Source organism: Scleropages formosus, chromosome 12 (assembly GCF_900964775.1).
Source record: "Scleropages formosus chromosome 12, fSclFor1.1, whole genome shotgun sequence".
Taxonomy (NCBI): domain Eukaryota; kingdom Metazoa; phylum Chordata; class Actinopteri; order Osteoglossiformes; family Osteoglossidae; genus Scleropages; species Scleropages formosus.
The window spans coordinates 25,292,764-25,315,345 of record NC_041817.1 but is presented as its reverse complement, the minus strand read 5'-3'; the positions used below and the strand labels follow the sequence as shown (position 1 = coordinate 25,315,345).

General features: G+C 46.9%; 1 protein-coding gene across 2 annotated transcripts in view; it reads left to right on the top strand.

Annotated features, from left to right (window-relative positions):
* The first annotated feature begins 1,553 nt into the window (after positions 1–1,553).
* The window catches only part of LOC108930250 (tyrosine-protein phosphatase non-receptor type 4-like), a 37,434-nt gene continuing 16,405 nt past the window's right edge, over positions 1,554–22,582 (top strand). For both annotated transcript variants that reach the window (XM_029256770.1, XM_029256769.1), the window contains exons 1-7: positions 1,554–1,588; positions 16,006–16,160; positions 19,480–19,587; positions 20,253–20,295; positions 20,388–20,466; positions 21,273–21,317; positions 21,415–21,467. In XM_029256770.1, coding sequence (XP_029112603.1) covers positions 16,023–16,160; positions 19,480–19,587; positions 20,253–20,295; positions 20,388–20,466; positions 21,273–21,317; positions 21,415–21,467 — 466 coding nt within the window. In that variant the 5' untranslated portion in view covers positions 1,554–1,588; positions 16,006–16,022. The remainder of the gene's footprint in view (positions 1,589–16,005; positions 16,161–19,479; positions 19,588–20,252; positions 20,296–20,387; positions 20,467–21,272; positions 21,318–21,414; positions 21,468–22,582) is intronic.

Below are 22,582 nucleotides of genomic sequence, written 5' to 3'. Positions count from 1 at the left end.
GTCCCATCCTGGGTGTATCCCCTTTCCCTTTGACCTTGTGTCCTGTGTTGCCAGGTTAGGCTCTGACTCGCCCGACCTTGCTTGGGACAGGTTATTGATAACAATGGAAGGTGTTAGAAGTGGGATACATTCCCAAAAGGGCAATAGGCTCAATGGACATGTTAGGTGTATACACTTGTGGTAAATAGTAGTAGTGTATTTAGGGGCCTCTTCTTTCGTGTGGAATTCAATGAGTAATGAACCTGTATACATTTAACAGAAAAACATTTACCCAGGTGTGTGTCCCCTCCTCCTCCAGCCTTACGCCCTGAGTTGCCGGGTTAGGCTCCGGTTCTCCGCGACCCCGTATGGGACAAGCGGTTCAGAAAATGTGTGTGTGTGTGTCTGTGTGTGTGTTCTGAAACCAGTTTTTGCACTAAATTGTCACTCGTCCACAAGGGGTCGCTGTCCGTACACAAGATTTCTCACATTGGCAAAGTCAATACAGGAGTTTCAGTTTCAGAACAGCTTCTCTCCAGACCTTAGTCACAAGAAATATAAGATTTTACCTATGGCTATTTTTTAATTAGTAATTTAATATAATACTCTAGTGCTTTGTTTTCTGTGAACCAAGATGTTGCCATACTAATTGTTAAGGAGCAGAGAAGAGTGTTAGCGGTGTCATGATGTGGGGGGGAGGGGGGCACTCTGACTGACGAGAGCTGGTGGCCGTCCGAGCTCTTAGACGCAAAACGGCTGGACTTCACACTGTCTCCGCCCCCACCTGACTGCATGTGTGGGCACTTCTCATAAGAGCGAGGAATAACTTTGCCAAATAATCCTGGGATCACTCTGTTTCTGTGTGTTTGTGTGTGTCTGCGTGTGTGCGCCGATAAGAACTCCTGCCTTTCTTTGATATCGACCCGCACCTCCGACGCCACGCCCCCCGACCGCTGGCCCTGCCCACGTTGCGTTGTGCTGCGTTGCGCCGCGCCGCGCAGCGCTGCGCTCCTTGCGCCATAATACGCCGCGCCGCTCTGAGCTTCCAATCGCAGCTGTAGTCGCAGTCGCTGTTGCGCGCGCCACCACCACAGCAGCGAGGACAGCGCGGGGACGCGGCGGAGGGGCTCGCCAGCACTGTTCCGCGACCGCGACGAGCGCGTCACCGCCACGCAGGACCGGACTCCCACTCGGCTTGCTGACCTGCGCTGCGGGAGGACTGGTGGTGGACTGACGCCGCGCGGGATCGCGGACAGGGGTCTCGCCGTAGGCGTAGCTGCGTGTTCTGCTGCACACCGCACCGTCACCCCCACCCCACTCCTCCAACCCGTGCGGGGAGTCGCGAGCGGAGTCGGTCGCGCGCCTGGAGGCCCCGCGGACCGCCGTGTGCGCAGGCTGAGGCTCGAGACACCGCCGCCGCTGCCACTGCTGATGATGACAACGACGACGATGAAGATGAAGATGGCGTTGAGGGTTCGGTGGACCTGCAGCGGATGAACTGAATCGCAACGGGATTATTTTTTAATCCCCCTTTTGTTTTACCTTTCTTAACCCCCCCCCCCCCCTCAAAAAAAAAAAAAAAAAAAAAGGGATCCGCCTCGGTTTGTAGGTAAGGCACGCGCTCTGAGGTAAATAATTCTCTGGCACGTTTACCCTGTTCGCTGTGTGTTTAGTCGAGTTTAACCACACACACACCACACGGTGTCAAAAAAAGCACCACGCTACAAACACCGCGTAACTAGTGTCACGGACACGAACAGAGATAACACTGTTGCAGCGGAAACACTCGCGTACCTCCGGCACCCCGACGCGACACAGGTACAGTGAGTAGTGTTACAGCCTGCCACACACACAGCCACACTCTGTTACACACACTGACTGGTGTTGCGCACACACACTTCCAGCAGCTTGCTGGCTGTCCAAAAACTCAACTGTGAGGCCGCACAGGTTTACGAACGTGATGAGGACCTGGCTGTGTGTTTGCTTTATATTTCGTAATCATGTGTTGTTTTTTTAGTATTGCATGATTGTCAGAGTAACCACTGACTTGTCTCCCTGCGCATTTTCATTTTGTGCAGTTAGTGCAAACACACACGGATAGTCAGTGCAGCACTCAACCAGCGTGCGTTTGCACACACACGCGCGCACACACAGTGTATGTAACCCAGTCCCAGGGCTTCATTGATTGTTCCACTTAATTTCACTTATTCGCAACTCACTGGCTTCTGTCTTCCTCCTCGTTTTGCTAAATAAGTGAGTGCGCAGGGCTTAGGGTCTCATAGAAATGTACTGGCCTTTCCCTCTTCCACCATGCCATGGTAAGTAATTTAGGGCGGCCCTCAGTCTAAATAGGTTATCTTTGAAAAGTGTGCCGGACGATTGAAACCCTCCAGGTTGGTTTGGCACCACCTTCAATCTCCTGTTTGTGGCATGCAGCATCATTGCCCTATGACTATGTGTGTCATTTTTCTAGCAGTAGCTACATTGGGGAGGGGGTGTTAAAATACTCTTAAGGCTTTATTTTTTTAATATGAACAGTAAGACTAGTAGTAGCTGAGTAATTTGTTGAAATGTGCATCTACTTTGCTCTCATTAGGTTTTATTGCTTTGTTATTCGGGTGACAGATGAATCATTCGCAACTAGAAATCTCGGCGGGTCATTTATTTGCTTATTGAGGTCACTCCAGTGCAGAAAGATGAATACAGTGTAGTGTAAGTGATGTCTCCTAAACTTGTAAATTAATGCCACCTCTTCTTTCCTCAGCGTTCCATGTCACTCTTTTTCTTTTTAACTGAGTCTTCCAGTTCGAGGCAGTTTTTCTGTTTTCTAAGACAGAGTGATTGGTGATGCTGGACTTGTCTCTCTCACAGATACCTGACCCCCACCATTGATTTGAAGACTTGGCTCTTGGCAAACATGTCTGGATGGTGGACTTTATAGCCAGACTAGCAGGACAGGGTCCCTGAGGGATGAGTGAGAAAGAGCGAGAAATACTGATTTGAGGGAAGTGCTGGGATACTGCTGTTGGGCCTGCTGGGTAAGGGTTTGGAAGGAGGGGTCAGCAGGCTGAGCATCTGTGCTTTTGGAGGGAAGCCTCGATCCAGGGTCCCATTGCACCTGAGCCATGTCCCAGTGGCAGGAGCAGGTGTGGGAACGTGTGGTAGGCAGGGGGTGGGCCGCGCCTCTCCAAGTCATGCTGCGAAGGGGCTTTGCGGTGGGGGTCTGTGGGGCATGTCCCTTTCCAAGGGACGACGTGGCACTGAAACAGGAGAGGTTAACGAGGTGCTCCTGGTTGGGACTCATTTCGAGAACCCAGGCTGGCACGTTCGACCATTTACGAGACCGCATGTTCCCTGCTGGCGCTAGGAAGGAGGCCAGCGCCTTGCATTCTAGCGGATCTAGTGGGCCGCTGCCAAAAATCCACTGGGGTGGGAGGGGTGGTTTGTCTCCGTCACCCAGGTCCTACTGCATTAGGGTAAGAGACTAAATGTTGCAACTTCTCCTCCTGGCCATTTGTATGATGCTTTTATGCAAACGCCACCGTTCTAGTTGTCACGTGAGCCCTTTCCAGCACCGCTAGTAATTTGCGAGAGATTATGTGGTGGGACTCTGTCAACACCAACACATTTAGAACAAACGCTCATGAGGCAGGATGGATGTCACTTACGTTTTATTAAATAATTATCCCTCCCAAACAGCACAACACAGCTGCATTTATAGCTTATTAGTCACACTCAGATGATTCAGAATTAAAAAAATGTTTGCTAACCTTGAAATGCTCTCCTGCATCTGACTTATCACATACAAGACAGGTGTGGTAGGGTGTAGTTTTGATAAGACCCCATTTGAGCCTGGGGTGGGGTGTTTGTGTGTGGCACAAAATTTAGTTTCCCGAAGGTGGTGCAGTGGGTAGTGCTGGTGGCTCACAGCTCCTGTGCTGTGGGTTTGAATTTGGCTTCGAGTGAGGCTCACTCGGTGTGGAGTTTGTATGTTCTCACCATATCGGCGGTGGTTTCTTCCAGATGTCTCCTGCTTCTACACTTCCAGATTGTTCCGTGTGTGTGAGATTGCCTCATGATGCGCTGGCATCCTGTCCAGGTGCATCCTACCTATGCCTTCCGGAATGACCACTACAAAGCTGCATTGGACATGCATTTATCTATAATGGATGCTTCTGAAGACCTTCTAGGGTTCAGGATCTCTGAGGGATGCAGTGAGTTCATGAAAGTTGTCTTGCTGATAATCTGAATGTAACCCTATGGTGAGGCCAAGACTGGAGAGAACAGGTAATTTTCTTCATTAAGACAGTTGTTCCTTTCCTCAGCACGCACATTTAGTTTTTGTACAACGGTCAAAAATAGTCAACCTCCTTTTTCTCACTAATGTTTAATTTAGGGCTTTTCACTGTACCAGAGAGACAATGAGTTTTAAGTATTTATGAGTAAAGTTAATGTAACTAAAGCAAAGTAACTTCCCCATGTTAGGTCAGTAGTGAGAAATTTTCAAGAATCAAAATGAGTGTAATTTTTTTAATGTAACCGAAATGATGGAATAATGGTGTAAAACTGCATACTATGGTTGATAATTAATTTAAATGACCTCTTTGTGAAGTAAAATGCATTAAAATAAATTTTGTGGTATATTGGGAGGGAGAATATTGCTGATTATTCAGTACTTGTGGAGGGGTGTTTTTTATGTATGGTCCTGTTATTCATTCCACACTTGTGATGTGGGTGATGGTGATACAAAGTAAGTGGGAAGACCCAAGATCTTATTTGTGCTGCATTTTTCCGCTGACAGGGTGTCGGCTGGGCGCCTGTGGTGGGTGGAGCCTCATTACCTAACGGCCTCTTTCCGTGTTGTGGTTCTGGGTTCAGTTACTTAACCCTGTAGGCTGGAACAGTGTTGATTTTGGTGTTGATTTTCTTTGATGTACTATATGAAGGCTGTCATATGTCAGTGTTTTCACCTGTCTCTTCTGATTTTCCAGTGCCGGCTACTTTGAACTCCGCAGTAAATTGTTTAGAGGAGAGAATTGATGTTAAATTACATGGCTCATACTGGTCCTCAGAAGACATTGGGTTAATCTCCTGTTAGACTCTAGGTAATTGTTGTGTTTCTGCCTTTTTGTTGTTTAGACCTGAATCTTTTCATTAACACTAATACTCCATGTGTTTCACATAGACTTTAATATTATATTCAAAAGGATATAGAGCCCATTTGAGTCATAAGAATTTCCAGATATGCAAAAAGTCTGAGTCCTTACAGGCAGAACCAAATTCCCACCAACTGGTGTATGACTTCCGGCGGAAGTAATGATTATGTTATAGAATAATAAGGAACTTTGTGTTGGACTGACATGTTCAGGTGTGAAATGGGGAATGGTGATCCAACTAGTCAGTGGCTGCATCCTGTAAATGAGTAATTCATCAACCACATCATTGGTATTCGCATCAATCTCAACCTTCTTTAACACACTTTTCAACGGAGGCTTCCTTCTCAAGGGAGAAGGGTCTGGAAAATTCCCTAGCTGATCTTATATATTACAGTTTACTCTTAATACATGATTTTGCATAGATTTTGTTGCTATTCTTAGTGCAAGGAGTTGGTTGTAGTTATGGCTCCCTACACATCTGTCTGCAATTTGTTGTGCAATTCCATACATAAAAAGAAAATGCATTTTATGTAAACATTAAGTCTGACATCTGTTGCATGTCCGCTGTATTTGTGAATCACAGAAATTAATGTGTCATCGCTTGAGACTGACAGTCACAGGGCAAAATTCCTGGGCTGCCTTGGTGTTTGTCTCCCTGGTATTGGTGTTTGCAGTGGGATCTTCACATTAGCTCAATATTTTAGCTAGCAGGTTTGCAATAAAATTGTTATATGACTGTGGGCATTTCATTGGGGTTGGGGAATGTGTAGCTTAGGTTTTGGCACAAATGTCACTGGTCATTGGTTCAAATTGTAAATGGGGAAACGCAAAGAAAAACAGAATTTGCGCTCTGTTATGAGTGTACTTTGTGGGGTGTATAAGCATTTAGTTTAACGCTCTTTTAGAATGAATTACTACTAAGTAGGACTTGCTGCGTTCCCCCCCCCCCCCTTTTTTTTCCCTTCTTGAAGCATTGCCACTGGTTCCTGCCATTTCTTAACATCTTATAGTTCTAAAATATCCAGGCTAGCTTTGGTGAGGAGATTGGCAAAGTCGAAGATGGCTTACTCAGTCGGGTTTTCTGACAGTTTAACCAATTTAGAGCAGTGCGGTAGAAGGATCTTGTTCTGTTACACACACAGTTCTCAGGAGTGAGGATGTCGCTTCTCAGAACTGCACCCCCTCATGATGTCATACATTTCCCTCACAGTGGGTGGGGGTTTTGGGGATGTTGGGGGGGGGGGGGGGGGTGCTGGAATAACCATTTTTCAGCACGCACATTATCCAGTAGTCCAGCAGTTGAAAACAAGGTAAAAAATCAAACAAATGAAGGAAGAGACTGAATCCAGACCCCCAAGTTTACATCATTGGAAGCCCAGGTTTTGTGACAGCTGAGGTAGCTATATGGTTACATCTTTTTCTGTGTCCAGTGAGTGGAATGAGAGAGAGGATGAGGGAGATAGCGAGCATGCAAGCAAGGGAGGGAGTGGACTCGAAAGGGGGGGAAGGAGGGTTGATGCTGGATTGTATGAATGAACCTGTCGCTGCTTTGCAGAGGGGATATCAGCGAGCAGAGAGCTCAGCTCTGTTCAGGCACCGTGATCTGTGGGGGGTGGGGTGGGGTGGGGTGGGGGGGGGGGTGGTTCATGTGCAAAAAAAAAAAATGTGAATGAAGCTGATGCCGACTGCTCTGGAGCTTTAAGAATGAGAAGAACAAGAGAGTGAAGAATAATGGCAGTCAAGGAGTCCGTCAGTGGTAATGCACTGCGCTGCTTCTCTTGCCTTTTGTGTGAATGCTGGTGGGAGTGTTTGGTGCTATAAAACAGGCTAATTCAGAAACACTGCCTCCAAAGCCTTTCCTGTTTATTCCATGTACAGTTTCAGTTTGACGCGTTGACTTGTTTCGAGATGCGCATGGGATGGAGGAGGAGTACGTGGTTGTTAGAATCGCTGTCACAACAGTTGGCTTAGCAACAGCTTTAATGCGAGAGGGGAATGGCTAAGCGCTGGTTGGTGTGGGGGGTGGGGTTAAGTCACCCATCGTCTAGCAGTACCCGGCTTGCTTTAAGCTGTGACTACATCCATGGCTGAACAGTGAGCTTGTTCTTTTCGCGTGGCTTGTGTGGAGCGGTGCGATTTGGTCCAGTCCTCAGGAAGCCATCACCACCACCAGCACAACCCCCCGCCCTCCATTCCGCACCCCCGTGATGTGGACAGCATCAAGAATCATCAGATTGTGGGTTGCTGTGAAACAGCTGCACTGCGCGTGTCACTTCCTCTTAGGTTCCATTAGAAGACTCAGCCCCAGCGTTGTCGCTACAGTTTGTAAGGGGACAGGAGTTGTGTTGCCGTGGTTTCCAAGAGGAATGGCTAAGCGTATTATGAGATTTGCATGAGTCTGGGGTGATGACAATACTGGCACCGTAATGTCAGGTTACATGGTGAGACAAAAGGACAATGTGTGAGATAAAGACGCATGTATTACATGGCCGACGATGGCCATCTGTTTGTGCGAGTGTCTAGCGGACTCCAAATTTACAGCGGTAACTGTAACAGGTTATTTGCACGATGATGTCATTGTGAGGATTTTGCGTTGGTGCTGACAGAATGGACCTCGGAACAAGCGCAACAGCTGTACCTGGTGGATGTGCATTTTTGTGTCGTTGATGTATTGATTTCCTCCGCATGCAGAGCAGACTGCTTCCAGATGTTTCAGGGAGGTTTGTCTGTTGGTCAAATCATCATCCCTTTGAAAGTAAATCATTACTGAAGATGATTGCTGGCCTCTTTCGAGGTTGAACTTAGTTTTTGTGCCCGAATTATCTACATGGAAACGGCACAATTGGATTAAATGCCCAGATCTTGAGTCTCGGTGGGGGGGAAGGCCCGGAAACAGGGTAAAGGACACGATTCTTGGACTAGATATGCTTTCCAGCTGCTGCCTCTCCTGCCTTTTTCAGGGTTTTACTTGCACTTGGCTGGTGCTGATGTGTATCTAGCTTTAGGCTTAGTGGAATTTGTTGTTAGTGTTGTCCCTATAATAGTATTAACACTTCTTGGCCTGCTCCCTTGTTCCTCTTCTGGACTTGTCACTTGGCGCCCCATTGGCCCTCTAATGGCCCAGTCCCTTGGCCTTTTCTGAGGCTGAGTCTCAGTTTTCCATTTGAATCAAGCTGCGTTCTTCCCTGCGTTTCTGGCATGCAGCAATCGCTCTGAATTTGTCAGGACATCTATACTTACGCCTGCTCTGACTTGCCCCCAGCTATCTCCTGCCCCCAATGGGCAGTTGTTTTTAAGGCAAAAGTGCTTCACTCCTTCTGGTGTCTTAACGCCCTTTAACCAGAGCCAGGAACCACACGCTCAGCTGTATGAAAGTACAGTTTTAAATAATGTAACTGTCTGCTTTTCCTTGAAGGCCAAGGAAGGCACGCTCCTGAACTCAGGGCTCCAGCATCCACAGCCAGACAGACAGAAGGTAGCGTGAATAATCTAAATTTAATGTGAAACACTGACAAATTTTCTCCTTTTGTATTTTAATTGGCCATGTATGCAGACTTTTCAGAGAATTATTTCTGCCTTTTAATTTAAAAGGGGCTCATGTCAAAGTCTGAAACTGCCTTTAAAATTCTTCACTGTCAATTTTATTTTGTGCCCTCCCAACCCCGTTGTGTTACGTGTGGCTGTAAGAGCAATTTTGCCGTTCTCTCCAGCTGTTGTGTTTCTGGCGGCCCTGCCAGATGTAGCCAGGAGCTGCGAAAATGAGAGTGGGAGCAGGCGCACACACGCATACCTGCGCGCTGAGCATGCTCACCTGAGATGGATGCATGGCCGGGTTCTGCCCCCACTACACCCTGGGACTCTCGTTTGCAGCTGCGAGTGCTGTTCTTTTCTTGTGGCCAGCGTGGTGGCTAAGTAAGAGACTTGAATCTCTGTGGCTGTACCCTTTACAAATACGCCTGACCCCGAATTGCCTCCGCAAAAATAGCCAGCTGTGTAAATGGGGGAAGTGTAAAACTGCAAACTGTGTCATGGGCCCTGGATAGAAGCAGCTGCTAAGCAACTAAACAGTGTAATAAGTAACATGACTATGAGCAGAGGAACAAGTGATGTCTGCTGGTGTCGAATGCCAGTCCTCAAGGGCCACAAGCTCAACGTCCGCTTTTAATTGCTTTGTTGAAGGAATTATTTGGTGTAAATGAGGCACCAATTAAGATGTAGTCTTGAGTCCTCCTGGGCTTTCTCCCTTGTCACCTCTGGGTGGCTGGATCGGTGTCAGGGCTATGTTGTCCAGGACAACTTGCTTTTGCTGGACTGAACTACTGCTGCTTTGGGGAGAGGGACCCGTTTTGTCCTTTGTCTTACTCCCACCTAGCGATGTGACTGCATGGCATTATTCCAGTTGTTCCCGAGACAGATTAATCTCCGTGATCACCTCAGTGGGAACTGGCAGCAGCTCCTGGGGTCAGAGGTCAAGCAGCATCACAAGTTCAGCCTCCTGGGAACTGGGCCTGGCTGCCCGTCCCATCTGGGAATACCGTTTGGGTTACCCCATGCCCCACCCTATTACTCGCCCTTTGAGGGGTCGAGAGGGGTTGTAATTTACATCCGCTGTGAGTTGCTTGAAGCCGCCCCCTCATTAAAGACATTTTCTCCAGTCCAAGGGGTAATAAACAGTTTCCCTTGTTCACTTATCACTTCATCTCACCCCTCTGTGACAGCCAACGCCTCGGCAACATCAAATCGCATTGCCTGTAGTCGCTAGCCTTAGGTCATAGTAGCATAACTTCCCTTTTGTCAGCCTTTTCCATCCCTCTCTTCCTCACCGTTTCACCAGTGATCCCGAAATTTGTCATCGTTTAATTGTATTGTGTGTGACTGGGTTTGTAGGCGCGAGTGTGTGGGCCTGAACATAGGGGTGTGATTTATTCATAAGTACCTTTCAGCTTTAACGCAGCCTTTATCTTACTCCCGCATACGTACCCTGGAACGGAAGGCCAGTTTCGAACTGAGCCCCACATTCGGGTCCAGCGCATGCAAAATGTACAGTCATACTGTCATTCCTGTGACAGTGGAGGAAATACCCCTGTGAGTCAAACCACGGAGCTGTGATGACCGCCTTATTGCCCTGTCACATGATCCTGCTTTTGCGCTTGTGTGTGACTGTCTTCTGGAGCTGAACAAATCTGTCTGTAATTATGTAAGCCTTCCTGTCTTTAAGATGAATTGCTAATGCCCTGTTGTTTTGGGGCCCTGTTCTGTTACAACTGCTGAGCTCGGGAAGCTCGAGTACTGTGTGTACGGCCTTCGTATGAGCTGCGCGCTGCCCCAGAGGGGTTGTGTCCTCAGGCAGCTGTGTAGGGTCAGTGTGATGCATGTTGTAGTATGGTGCCTTTTAGTCTTTTGAAGTGGGGTGGGTTGTGTGTGTGTGTGTGTGTGTGTGTGTGTGTGTGTGTGTGTGTGTTTTTTTTTTTTTTTTTTTTTTTTTTTTTCTCCCCCCCCCTCTTCTTCTTCCTCCCCCTGTCTTTGTGACTCTCCCATGGGGCAGCGTCCCCTTACCTACGCCTTCCTTTGCCCTGGGAGGGCCAAAGAAACCCATCCTCACTTGGTCAGTGCCTTTGGAAACCCTCTATGCTCTGTTCTGTTCCACAATTTAGGTTATAGCTGTCTCCTTGCGCTAAAAGGTCCAAGGACCTAGGTTCGAATGCTGCTGTATTGCCCTTGATCAAAGCACTGAACTGCTCTCATAAAAATTACCCAGCTGTGCAAATGGGTAAATCATTGTAATTAGATTAGTGCACAAACCTAACAGTGTTAAGTCACCTTGTGGAAAATTATCAGATGAATAAATAATAAAGCCACTATCTTGCGCTCATTTTAGGAAATGTGTGGCCTTTACCATATGACAGTTGGTCCTCCCTCTCTGTGAAAACACAACAAGTAAGTTTTTGGTATTTGGGGGGATGACAAACTTTTTAAATGTGTAGCGCAGCAGTGAACACAGGTAGCCGGTCTGTGCAGTTTCTCTTCAGCACTGGAAACTTTCGCTGCGCAGTGTGCGCAGCACACAGCTGCGGTGTGTTTTCTGCCGCTCGGCACTGCCGAACGTAGTAAAAATAACACGTTCCCTCCTGGTCCCTGAGCTGACTAACAGGTCTGGAATGGAAGGCAGATCTGGGGGGGGGGGTGTTATTTTGGATTGTTTAGTGTTCATTTCCATTTTAAGCGGAGGATTACAAGGAATTACTGGGTTTTGCAGCGTAGAACCACTAGTTACAGGATGAGGTCTCTATGATTTTAAATTTGGGTTATTCTTTCTTTGGGTCAGAGTGCGATTAGCGCTGATCACGGGCAAATTGTGGCTAATGCGTTGCGAGCGTGTACCTGGACATGTGGAGATTAGCGCTGTATGACAGCATGGCAGAGGATTACACCCCAGTCCAAACCTCTGCGGCCACTCTCGGCGAAATATCATTACTGCATTACTTACATTATTTAGTAGATTAGCAAGAGCTTTTATCCAAAAGGCTTTACAGAGCTTGTGGCTCTACCAGTCTTTGCAGTTGACTATTTTAGGGATGCAGTTTTACCTTTCTGCTGGAAGTTTTTTGGTTTGTTGAAGGTTGTTAGTTATGGTCATCTGCATGCTTGGAGATTAAGCAAATTTGTGGTCAATCATATTGAAGTACATATGTCTTTGTTACAGTAGCACAGCTGTTGCATCAGCTATTGAAAATAATCCACTTTTTTCAGCTTGTCTGATCACAAGTTGTAAGAGAGTGTACCACCTGGATGGGATGCCAGTCCATTGCAAAGCGGTCTCTCTCTCACACATGCAAACAAAGGGCAGTCACCTATTCACCTGAAACTACTTGGAATTGTGGGAGGAAACCAGAGCACCCCGATGAGTCCTGTGTGAAGGTGGGGAGAACATGCAAATTCATTCACTGCTGGTGCTGTCAGGCACCCTCACCACTCTCCCTGTGTTGCCCTTCTGGTGAAACATTGAAAAAATTCCAAGATGACATTGACCTTGGGTCCTTTTCCTAAGAACTCTGTCATTTCACCAGGTTATGTCTTCCTTTTGCTTGTTTTATTTTTCTTCCATGCCCAGCTTCACTGTTCACTGTACTTACAAGTTTCCAGCATGCGCTTTGCCGTGAGCAAGCAAGCAAGCAGTTGCCCAATAAGAAGGCACCAGTAAGGAAGTTTTTGTATTTATTCAGCAGACACCTCTGACGCTCATGTTGAATCTGCTGCCCAAACCACAGGTAGAATGAATTGAACCGGTGGCTTTGACCAGAGCTAAGATCTGTTTTCTCTTCAGTCTGTGTGTGGAAAGAGGATGTTTGTTTTTGTACCCCCCCCCATTCAAAAGCTTATATAACCAGCCTTCGTACCTGACAGATACAGTCAAGCTGCTTCTCCACTGCCTTTGCAGTGTTGCTATGGACTCCGGGTGCTCTGCTCTCCTTGGCCACCCCATACGTTTAAGAGCATCTGCCAATCCTGGGAGATGGAATGTGTTATGTTGCATTTCAAGTTCAGATTATAATCTCCCTTTGGCATCTCACCAGGGCCATGTTTTAGGATGATTCAGAGCGCATCTACAGTCCTGACTAAGCCTAAGTGTTCTCTGACCTCTCCTGTGCATTTGAGCTTGCTGGAAAAGGGGCTGAGCTGTTGAGTGGGGGAGGGGACAGAAGTAGGAGAGGGGTCACGTGCCTGGATGAGAGGGACACCCTTTGCCAGGCTGAGTTTTACGACGACCCACTGAGCTATTTGCACAGCTGCAGTTCCTGCACATCATGGCAGGGTGTGGTCTGGAAAGGCTACTGGGGAGGGGGGGCAGGGCATGGGGTCATGACCTCCTCCGGTGGAATAGGACTGCAAAATCAATTTAGTGCTTCCAAATGCGTTTGTCAGACTGAACAGAATGCTTTGCTGAATAAGTGCACCATCACTCTCCAGCATTCGGGTGGATTGGCTGGTGTTGGAACAGCTGCATGTCTAATTGTGTGCAGGCGATGACCTTCAGCACGGTCAGGAAGCTGTGGATCAGGCTGTGAATTGGCAGAAATTAGAGTTGAAAAGCAGCCCTGAAGAGAAAAATTAAGTGTGAGTACATTTGACCTTGGAACTGGAGGAAATATCACTGTAAAGGTCAAGGGGAGTCAAGGTCTGTGTTGTGTAACAGTGGTTTGAGTTTCTCCTGTTCATTCTACAGGTTTATACCTTCCCCATTGAAACGGCTGCTTATTTTCCTTCATTTGCATTTATTCACTTAGCTGACATTTTTTTTCCCAAACCATCTTACAAAGTTAAGGTACTTAGTTATTTACCCATTTATACAGCTGGATAATTTCACTGGCGCAATTTAGGGTAAGTACCTTGCTCAAGGGTACTACAGCCAGAGGTACGCATTGGACCCAAAGGTCGCAGGTTCAAAGGCAGTAGCTCTAACAACTACGCTACTGGCTGTTCCTCAAGGAGCTTTGCGGTAAAGTGTTCTTCCAAAGGAAACGGAAGCTGTATTGCTGTCCACACATTTTCGCTAACAAGTTCAGGTCTTCGTCCCATTCTGAGTTAGCCAGCTGAAAGTGAAGGTGGGGAGCTGTACATGTGCACGCCCCCACCCCAGTCGTGGCCCCTGTGCCGGGGGGGAGTCACTGGGTTGTCATGGCAACCCTTACAGCGCACACTCACCGATCAGAGCGCTATTGGTGCACACCCTTTTATTGCCAGTATAATGGCTGGTGTTCAGCATTGGAGAAGGTCAAAGTTCACCTACAGCTCTGGTCTCTCCAGCCTGCTTATCCACCCACAACTCTTGTGTTCTCATTTTCTGTTGGAGCAATAATGAGAAACACTGAGGTGTGTGGGTGTGGGTGGGTTTTTTTTTTTTTTGGGGGGGGGGGTGGGGAGACAGGAAAGATGTACTTTACATAAAGGATCAGAGACTTTTATTGGCCATTGTAAAATCTGCTTTGATACCCTGGATTGCACATCACTTTGGCGGAAGATGCCTGCCAAATGAATAAATGTAACTGTGTTGCTCCATGGAAAATACCCCGGTCAGTGTACATGTCAAGTGTGCATGGTCTGGAAAGGCCCCCCCCCCCTACTTGTAAGACATGTGATGATACCAGCAAGGTGGTCAGCTGGTGACTGTCTTGTGTGACAGCTGATTGAGATCTCAACGAGATTCACTGCCTGCCAGTACGCGTCACTTGTCATTTTTTGTGTATTTTTGATGCACCAGAGCAGCCATTGTCCTATTGTGAACTTGTCCATAAGTGACCAGCTGCTCCTCCTGTTCCCTGTTTTGGCGTGCATCAGGGAGCAGTACTGGGAACCCCATGTGTCGGTTACAATGTGCTTGCCAGCCAAGATGGGTTCCTGGGCATGGGGTTCATATAAGGGCACCGGGGGATGGGGGGTGTCTACTCAGTGTGGTGCTCATCTAAGGCATGCAGAGCTTTGGGAAACTGCTGGGGAGGGATATCAGCAACCATTTGCAACCATTCATTGGCAATGTGTCACCTTTGCTATTTGCTGTGTCTGCCGTCTCTGGTCTTCGAAGAGACCGTTTGGCCTGGTTTGTCACATTGCTGTGAAGAGGGTGTGATGTTGGTCAGAGCCGAAGCATCAGCAAACTCCAGTCTGGGTGTAGACTGACCTGTTTTCTGTTCCTCCAGAACTTTATAGTCATGCTCGTGTGTAAAAATGCACACTGCAGTGCTTGAAATGGGTTTTTTCCTTTTTCTTTTTAACCTTTTAAATTTGACCGCTTTCACAGGATAAAATATTAATATCTGCAGGACAGAGAGAAATGTGTCCAGCACCCGGTCTCATTTGAAAGCCTGTAGCCTCCCACCAGTAATTCCCAGCTGACAAATCAGTTGTAAACCTTTTGAATGGATTTTCCTGAAACTTCCACTGGAGAATGGGTTTCATAACAGTGCTTATCACAAGGCGAGCTTTAGAATTTAAATGTCCTGCTGCTTTTCCCAAGCCTGATTTAAAAGAAAATCGCAACAGATATTAAGTCCACAGACACCAGCGAGGGCTTAATTAAAGACACTTGGGGCCTTATAAGTAAAGTGTTTACAGTAAATATTTGAATTATTTTTGGTAAGGGTTCTGTATGTAACACAAACCAACTCTGCCTGAGTCAGATGTCGGCTCCAGCTGATGTTCCTGTTCTGTAGTCGCATGCTGCCATGAGGAAGAGACGGTTCACGGTTGAAATGTGGTTGATGGGCATCATATAAGACCGGTTGCTGTGGTTCCATGGTCTTTGAGCTGGAATCAAGTTCTGTTGGATGATGGAGGACCTAGGTGGGGTTGTAATGTGTACAGTGTAGTGTGCATGCATGTGTGTGTTTTGCACAGCTTTCTTGGCTTTTACGTGAATGTTAAAAGTCAATATACCGTAAGGGGAGACAAAATTCGACTGCCATGTAAAAGTACCTTAGTACATCAATTCATGTGCTTCAGAGGTGTGTGAATGTTCGCAGGGTGTGTGAACTGGTGAGAATTTTTGTTCCTTTTTTTCAGAAGCATCAAGAAAGTTGTAATTACTGCAGCAATTGCAGATTGCGTTTTGGCTTTTGATGTTGGCTCCTCGTGTTTTTAAGCATGAAAGGTGGTGGTGGTGTGCCAGCGATCTCAACGCTGGGCTTCACTTGGGGAAGTTGGGCATAAAGGCTCCTGTTTGGAGTTACAGTGCTGTTGACGTCAGCTGGAACTGGCACCGTTTCTGGAATACAGCGAAAAGCTTCCTGAAAAACCAGGTTGCAGATTGCTGAGTGGTGTGTATTTCCCTTAACCTTTTTCCCTTAACCTCTCCCTTTTTCTCTCACTCTTGCAGACCCCGTGTGGACAGTAATGACCGAACGTTTCCGGTTGCCTGCTGGGAGATCCTACAATGTCCGAGTGTCAGACCTGGCACGAGACCGGCAGCACGCAGAGGTGGTCTGTAACATACTTCTCCTGGATAGCTCTGTCCAAGCCTTCAAAGTCAATGTGAGCACTGCCGTAACCCACCATTGGGATGCTGGGGGGCGGTGGGCAGGCCGGGGTCCTCACTTTGTATTGTCAAATACTCCTGAACTTTAATGAGAGATTATTCAGAATTTCAGTTTCAAATTTATTTTTGTGGTGGGGGAGCCATGACCATAATTGATAGTGGCAGAACATAAGAAAAGGAGCGGTTTAACAGTAGCTCAGACCAGGGTTTTGTTTCAGATGTCAGAGTGTGTTGCTCATGTCTTGGAGGCTTGCTGTGAGGACACATTATTCACAGTTCCATGCCTGGCATTCCAGCTTAAACGTGTCCCCCCTGGGCTAGAGGAAAGACTCAAGCAGATATTGGTATTGGACGTCACGCAACTCATGTTCCAAGAACTTGGAAGGAACCTGTCGGGACCGGTCAGGAGCTCATTTGTGGTTCCAGTGGAGCGGAAGGATGAGGCACCGGGGATGCAGTACAAGTGTCTAAAGTGATCATTTCAGGACGGGCTTTGTCACAGGGCTTTGGTGTTGGCCTGAGGTCAAAGTTCAAGGCATGTAGATTCCTTTAATGCAGCGGTTTGCTAATGTTGGCCTGTGTTGGAGACCACATGGTTGACATTTCACACTGTTTCAGTGGCAGTAAGCTGTGTGCTGCCTCGAGGCTGTACCCTTCGCTTTGATTCTTCAGATGGCTTGACTTTTTTTTTTCTCTCTCTGCTCCCCCTTTCTTTCAATCCATCAGGTGCAATATCTAAATTAGAGACAAGAGTGTGTCAAAGTGAGAAATTTTAAAGAAGGATAGCCAGTGAAACATGGATTGCCTTTTGTTGCTAGTGATGCATATTAGTATGTGAAGGATAGCTGAGCAAAGATGCAAATGCTAAGTACCTCACATTTATTACCCATAGTTCCTGGAGAGCTACTTTCATATTAAGTCCAACGGCTCTAATGTGTTGGTTTCCTGAGTCCTCGAGCCATGTGCTGTCGTGCCCCACATACTGCTGTGATACCACTGCAACAAATGGAGAACGGCACCCAGAGATGTGTGTGGAGGGAGGTGTTGGAGGACCTGGGGGAAGGAAGGAGATGCTGGTGAGAAGAGTTGGGGGGGATGGGGGAAGGGATAGAAATGTGTGCAAACTGAACAAGGCAGAAGGAGAAATGTTGTGAAGTATGGCATTGAAGTAAAGCTGTGATCTGTGGGGAAGCAGTAGAGATTGCGTTGGGGAGTGGTTCAGTCCCAGAGACGTACTGACACAGCTCTGGAATTTGATGGCACGCCACCTCGGCCTTTTCGCCATCGACTCCACTTGGCCATTGGAAGTATGCGCTCCTTAACACATGGAGCCATGCAGCTTCAAAGACTCGCCACCGGTGTGGCTCCACCAGGGTTTACTGGGGCCCAGTGGGTTATCGGCGGGAAGTTAAACTGGGCCAGCAGTGTTTGGATCGCTGTTTAGGGCAGAGGCCTTTGGGCCAACATCCTTAGGGGGGTTGTGATGGAGGCAGTGCTTGCTGTAATGTAGAGCAGAGCACTTCACCTAATTTTGCAGTAAAAACTTCCACGATTCAAAGGCAGGACCGAAATGGGTCCTGCGGTGGCAGAGCGAACGTCACTTTTGGCTGCTCTTTGTTCTTGTGACGTTGCTGCAGTGCCTGCCTGTGGGCTGTGCTTCATACTCATGGTTACTTTTCTGTGTGGTAATACCTTTTCCCAGAGAAGCTGTCTCATGTTGTTAGATACCTCACACCTTCCTTATTCTAACAATACCCCAGTGGTGCAAATGATGCCCTTTCCTGCTACCAGTCAGCCGCCTCTGGCTCTCAGTACGATCCTTACACCCTCTGAAGTCATTCCTTCCAAGGTTTGTCACATCTTCTTATCGCTGTTATACGCCTTCTGCTGCATTGCACTGTGGGAGACGAGTACCCTGACAGCAGCCAGCTGCACAGCTGTTCCCTCAGGCTGAGGCCTGTCTTATTTACCGAGAAAGCTTCATATATGGAGTTATGCCATTTTTACTTATTTATACATACACAAAGTGTTCAGTTTTTATTCATGTAGGTTGCATAATTTATTTCCTCTAGCCACTGACACAGCCATTGAAGTAAGGCAGGTCACTTGAATTTTGATACAAATCAGAGGCGATGTTTGTTTCGGCCAAGCAAGCCATTCGTCTCCTTTGCCACACCATTCCGGAAATCAGAGCACAGCCACTGCAGCTACGCACGGCCTGTTGGATCAGGATGTTCTGTACAACACGCTGACTCAGATACGCACCCCTTTCGACTGGAGGCGCCACCTGCATCATGGGGGTGCCGGGATCTCGGGGCCCCTAATTTGGACCTCTGGTTAACCTCCCTCTGTCCTGCATTGTCGCACACATCCTCCTTGACTGCCCATGAATAATACCCATCCCTCCTGTGTGTTTGCACATCACCCCTGTCTTTCTGGGAACAGCTGCAGGACTAGACTGGATCGGAGCATCAGTTAGTGCACCACCTGCAGAGCACAGCTTCCAGGACAGGACACACTCCCATATTGGCAGCAATTGGCCACAGCTGGGTTCCAACAAGTGGGCCAGCAGGAAATGCTGCCTTGAAGGGTGGAGGATCAAATCAGCTTCTACCTGCAAGTGAGGAGACCAGGGTTTTGAGGACTGTTTCAGTTCCACAAGTTATCCTTCTTGATTATTTGGTTCTTCCAGTATTGGGGAATATCCAAAGGTTTGATGTATCCTTTAACGGACAGTTTGTTGTAAAGAAAAGTTAAGGTGTCAGTGAGTGTTTTCAGGCCATATTTTAATCCAGCTCAAAGTGGCATTGCTCTTAAGTCCTGGAATGTAATGCCTTGTGCAGAGGAATTCAATAGTTCAGTAGTGTTGGAAAGCTCTGGAAGGCACAGATATACCTTCACTCTGCTGAAGACACCCTGATCATGTTAGACTCCCTTCACTAAGCAACACTGTCCACCGAGAGTCAACACCCAGTAGTCTTCCCTAGGGGTATGATTGTGACAGGCCATTTACACAGTACCACGAATGAATGGGAAAGGACTGTTCTTGAGGAACTAAGTCGCTTGGAGAGACTGGTCTTCATCGGAAGAGCTCATCCACAGTGCAGCTCAGAGATCTTTTCAGAGATGTAAAACCACTTAAGTAATTAAACCCTTTCCTCTGGTGGAGGACAGAGATGGGCAGAAGGCGTGATAGCCAATGAAGGGCGGTTGGCAGATCAAGCTCTTTCTGGTGACTTGTCTCTTTTTTTTTTTTTTTTTTTTTTTTTTTTTTTTTTTTTTTTTTTTTTTTTTTTTGGTTGGTTGGTTCTGCAGAAGCACGACCAGGGACAGGTGCTACTGGATTTAGTCTTCAAACACCTGGAGCTGACCGAAAGGGACTATTTTGGGCTGCAGCTGGCTGACGAATCCTCAGACAGTCCGGTGAGTTGGGACGCATGTCCGCTCTGCTGTGTCCGAAGCCTTGTGGGAAAACCGCTCGGAAGTGGGTATAACTGAGGGTGGGAGTTGAACTGTGAGGCGCCAGAGTACTGCGGGGGTTCACAGGAGTACGATTGGTACGGCTTAAGCGAGGTGGGAATAGCACCCAAGGGATGTGGGAATACCACTCTGGGGCGTGAGCATACCGCTTGGTACCCCTCAAAGTGGGAATACTGCTGAGGGTACCGTGAAAAAGTCTGATAAGGTGGCTGACCATCCTGTCACGTTACCTGCAATAAAGTCTTTGGCTTTCCTGTGCAGTTCCATGTTTGCTGTAAAAGCTGTTTATTCTTTTCTATGTGATTTAATGGGGGGGGGAAATGTCACATCGAAATGTCCACTGGAATGTAATACAGTTGTGGGTTTAGGCAAGTGACTGAATTGCTCAGCGACTTAAGTTAAATTATTCAGAGGTTTTCGCTGATAAATTTAGAGCCAATCGACACAGATTCTCATTTTGCAAAATGGGCTTTTTAGTTAGTTTTACCACAGTGCACGTCCAGTTTATGTGCTTCGCTCTTGGCAGCAGCATTGTGCTGAACTGTTCAGGAGCAATAGATTAATTCTCTGTGGACTTTCACTCTCTGCTTTTCTTCAATATTTTCCAGAGGTGGCTGGATCCAAACAAACCCATTAGGAAACAATTAAAAAGTAAGTGGCTTAAATTAAATGTACAAAGCCATTTGGGCTCTTAGTTATCGTTTTCAACGACATGTTTAATCTGTCCACTGTTTCATTTTCAGGAAGCTCCCCGCACAATTTCAACTTCAGAGTCAAATTTTTTGTGAGCGATCCAAACAAACTGCAGGAAGAGTATACAAGGTACAGACCAGCGATTTTTCACTGCAGGCATGTCTGCGGTTAGGTTTTAATCCCAGACGACATGTCGTCAGATGCGCTTGGAGGCACACAGCAAAGAGCTGCTGCTTAAGTAGTGGATGACTAAATTCCTGGTGTTTTTGGGTGTGAGCTGGCTTTCAAATGTCTTGCTGGGTTTAAACTGTGAGTCTCTTTCCCCCCCCCCCGTTCATGTTCATTGCCTGCAACCATGAGAACTAGAGTCCAGTAGCTTGTTTTACGGTAAAATAATTTTGATAAGGCAACCAATGTTTAATTAAAACATTCAGACGTCAGCACAGAACATGGGGTAGCTGGTTGCATAGTGGTTACGCTTTCTTTTGGCCTCAAAGGTCGTAGGTTTAAATCCCACCTACAGCTGTAGTGCTGTTGAGCAAGACACTTGTTGTAAATTAAGTAAAATTCCCCAGCTACATGAATGGTAAATAATTATATAAAATATAGTTTGTGTGTGTATGTGATATATATTACACACACACTCTACATATATATAATTATGTACGTATGGTAATATATACACACAGGTACACGTATATGAAATATCAGGCATGCTTTGTGTGTCTGTATGTTGCTGACCTTCATACTGGAAGGATCAGTATTGTCTCTAAATTGTTTTTCATATTTTGAATGGTTGTTCATGTGAGACAGGAAGCGTTTGTGCTTTGGCGGGGGGGGGGCATCTAGCCTTTCTGCATCTGTGGGAACCCAAAGCTGCTCAGACACACTTGTCTTGTTCTCATGAGCTCAGTTGACCGCTTCCTCCTCTTTAGGTACCAGTATTTTCTGCAGCTGAAGCAGGACATTCTCAGTGGAAGGTGAGTGAGTGCTGCCCCCTTGGTGGCTCAGCAATGGTGTTTGTCTCCTTCCTGTGTACTCACTCAACTCTCGGTGACACTTGTTTATCCCCTCCAGACTCCCTTGTCCAAACAACACTGCTGCACTGCTGGCATCCTTTGCTGTTCAGTGTAAGTTCTCTCATTACTGTTAAATTTTATGCAATAAACCTCTTTTCTAAATGAATCAGTCTATATGAAATTTCCACCTTTCTGCTCTGGTTCATCTTGTGTTCGTTTGCTTGTCGAGTGTTGTGTAATTTCTGTGCTGCTTTACCATTTGGTCAAGGTGCTTACCCTGAATTGATATGGTTACAACTCTCCGGCTGTGTAAAAAGGCAAATAATTGCACCATCTGAACACTGTAAATCTCCTTGGACAAACGTGTCAGCCAAATAAAGAGTAATAATCTTCATGTTTGGAGTTGATGAAATGTGATCACATCCAAGCCTCCGTCAGCTTAAGGGCTCAGATGCTGTGATAATAAAGTTAACTCGCTGCTAATTAAATGGTGGGGGGGTTTTTTTGGGTTTTCAATTGATTTGTGTCAACGAGCTGGGAGTTGTAACAGCCTTCAGCCAAACCTGGAAGTATTGTATACTACTGGTGTCCTGCCATATTTGTTTAAATTTCCAGGTCCCAGCAGGGTGTTAGCCAGCCTTTTGCTCCAGATTGACCCCAGTGTTATTGTGGGAGGGAGATGGGGTTGGGGGATTGTGGGATTTTAGTTGGGAGGGGTTAGGGTTACTGAGAATTTTCAATAACTGCAAAAAGACAGGGTGAAGAGCACTGCTTGTGCCTTTAATAGAGCACATTGGCTTTCAAGGGGTTTTAAATGTGCAGTTTGAGGACGTATATAGGTCAGGAGAGAATTGTCTGTGACCTTTTCGCTTTAATAACGCCCACCATTTATAAGATTCCCCCCCCGACTTTACATTGCAAAGATTAATCTCCCTTCTATTTTCACTGCTGGTGCTTTGATTTCCAACTTCTCCCCAGTGGACATCTGATTCTGCAGAATATTTAGTGGAATCCCTTACTGCAATTCAGAAAAGACAAGCAAAGCCATAGGACTTTCCCAGTGCCAGTTTTCCAACTCATGCCACAGTATGATGCTCTGCAGCTGGACACATCCCCCCCCTCCATGCTCTTCCCTTTAACTGCTGTATTTGGTTGCACATCAGACATTGGAATCAATCAGCTGTCTGTGTTTGTCAATAGCTTTGCGGAGCCGCAGTAAAGAACTG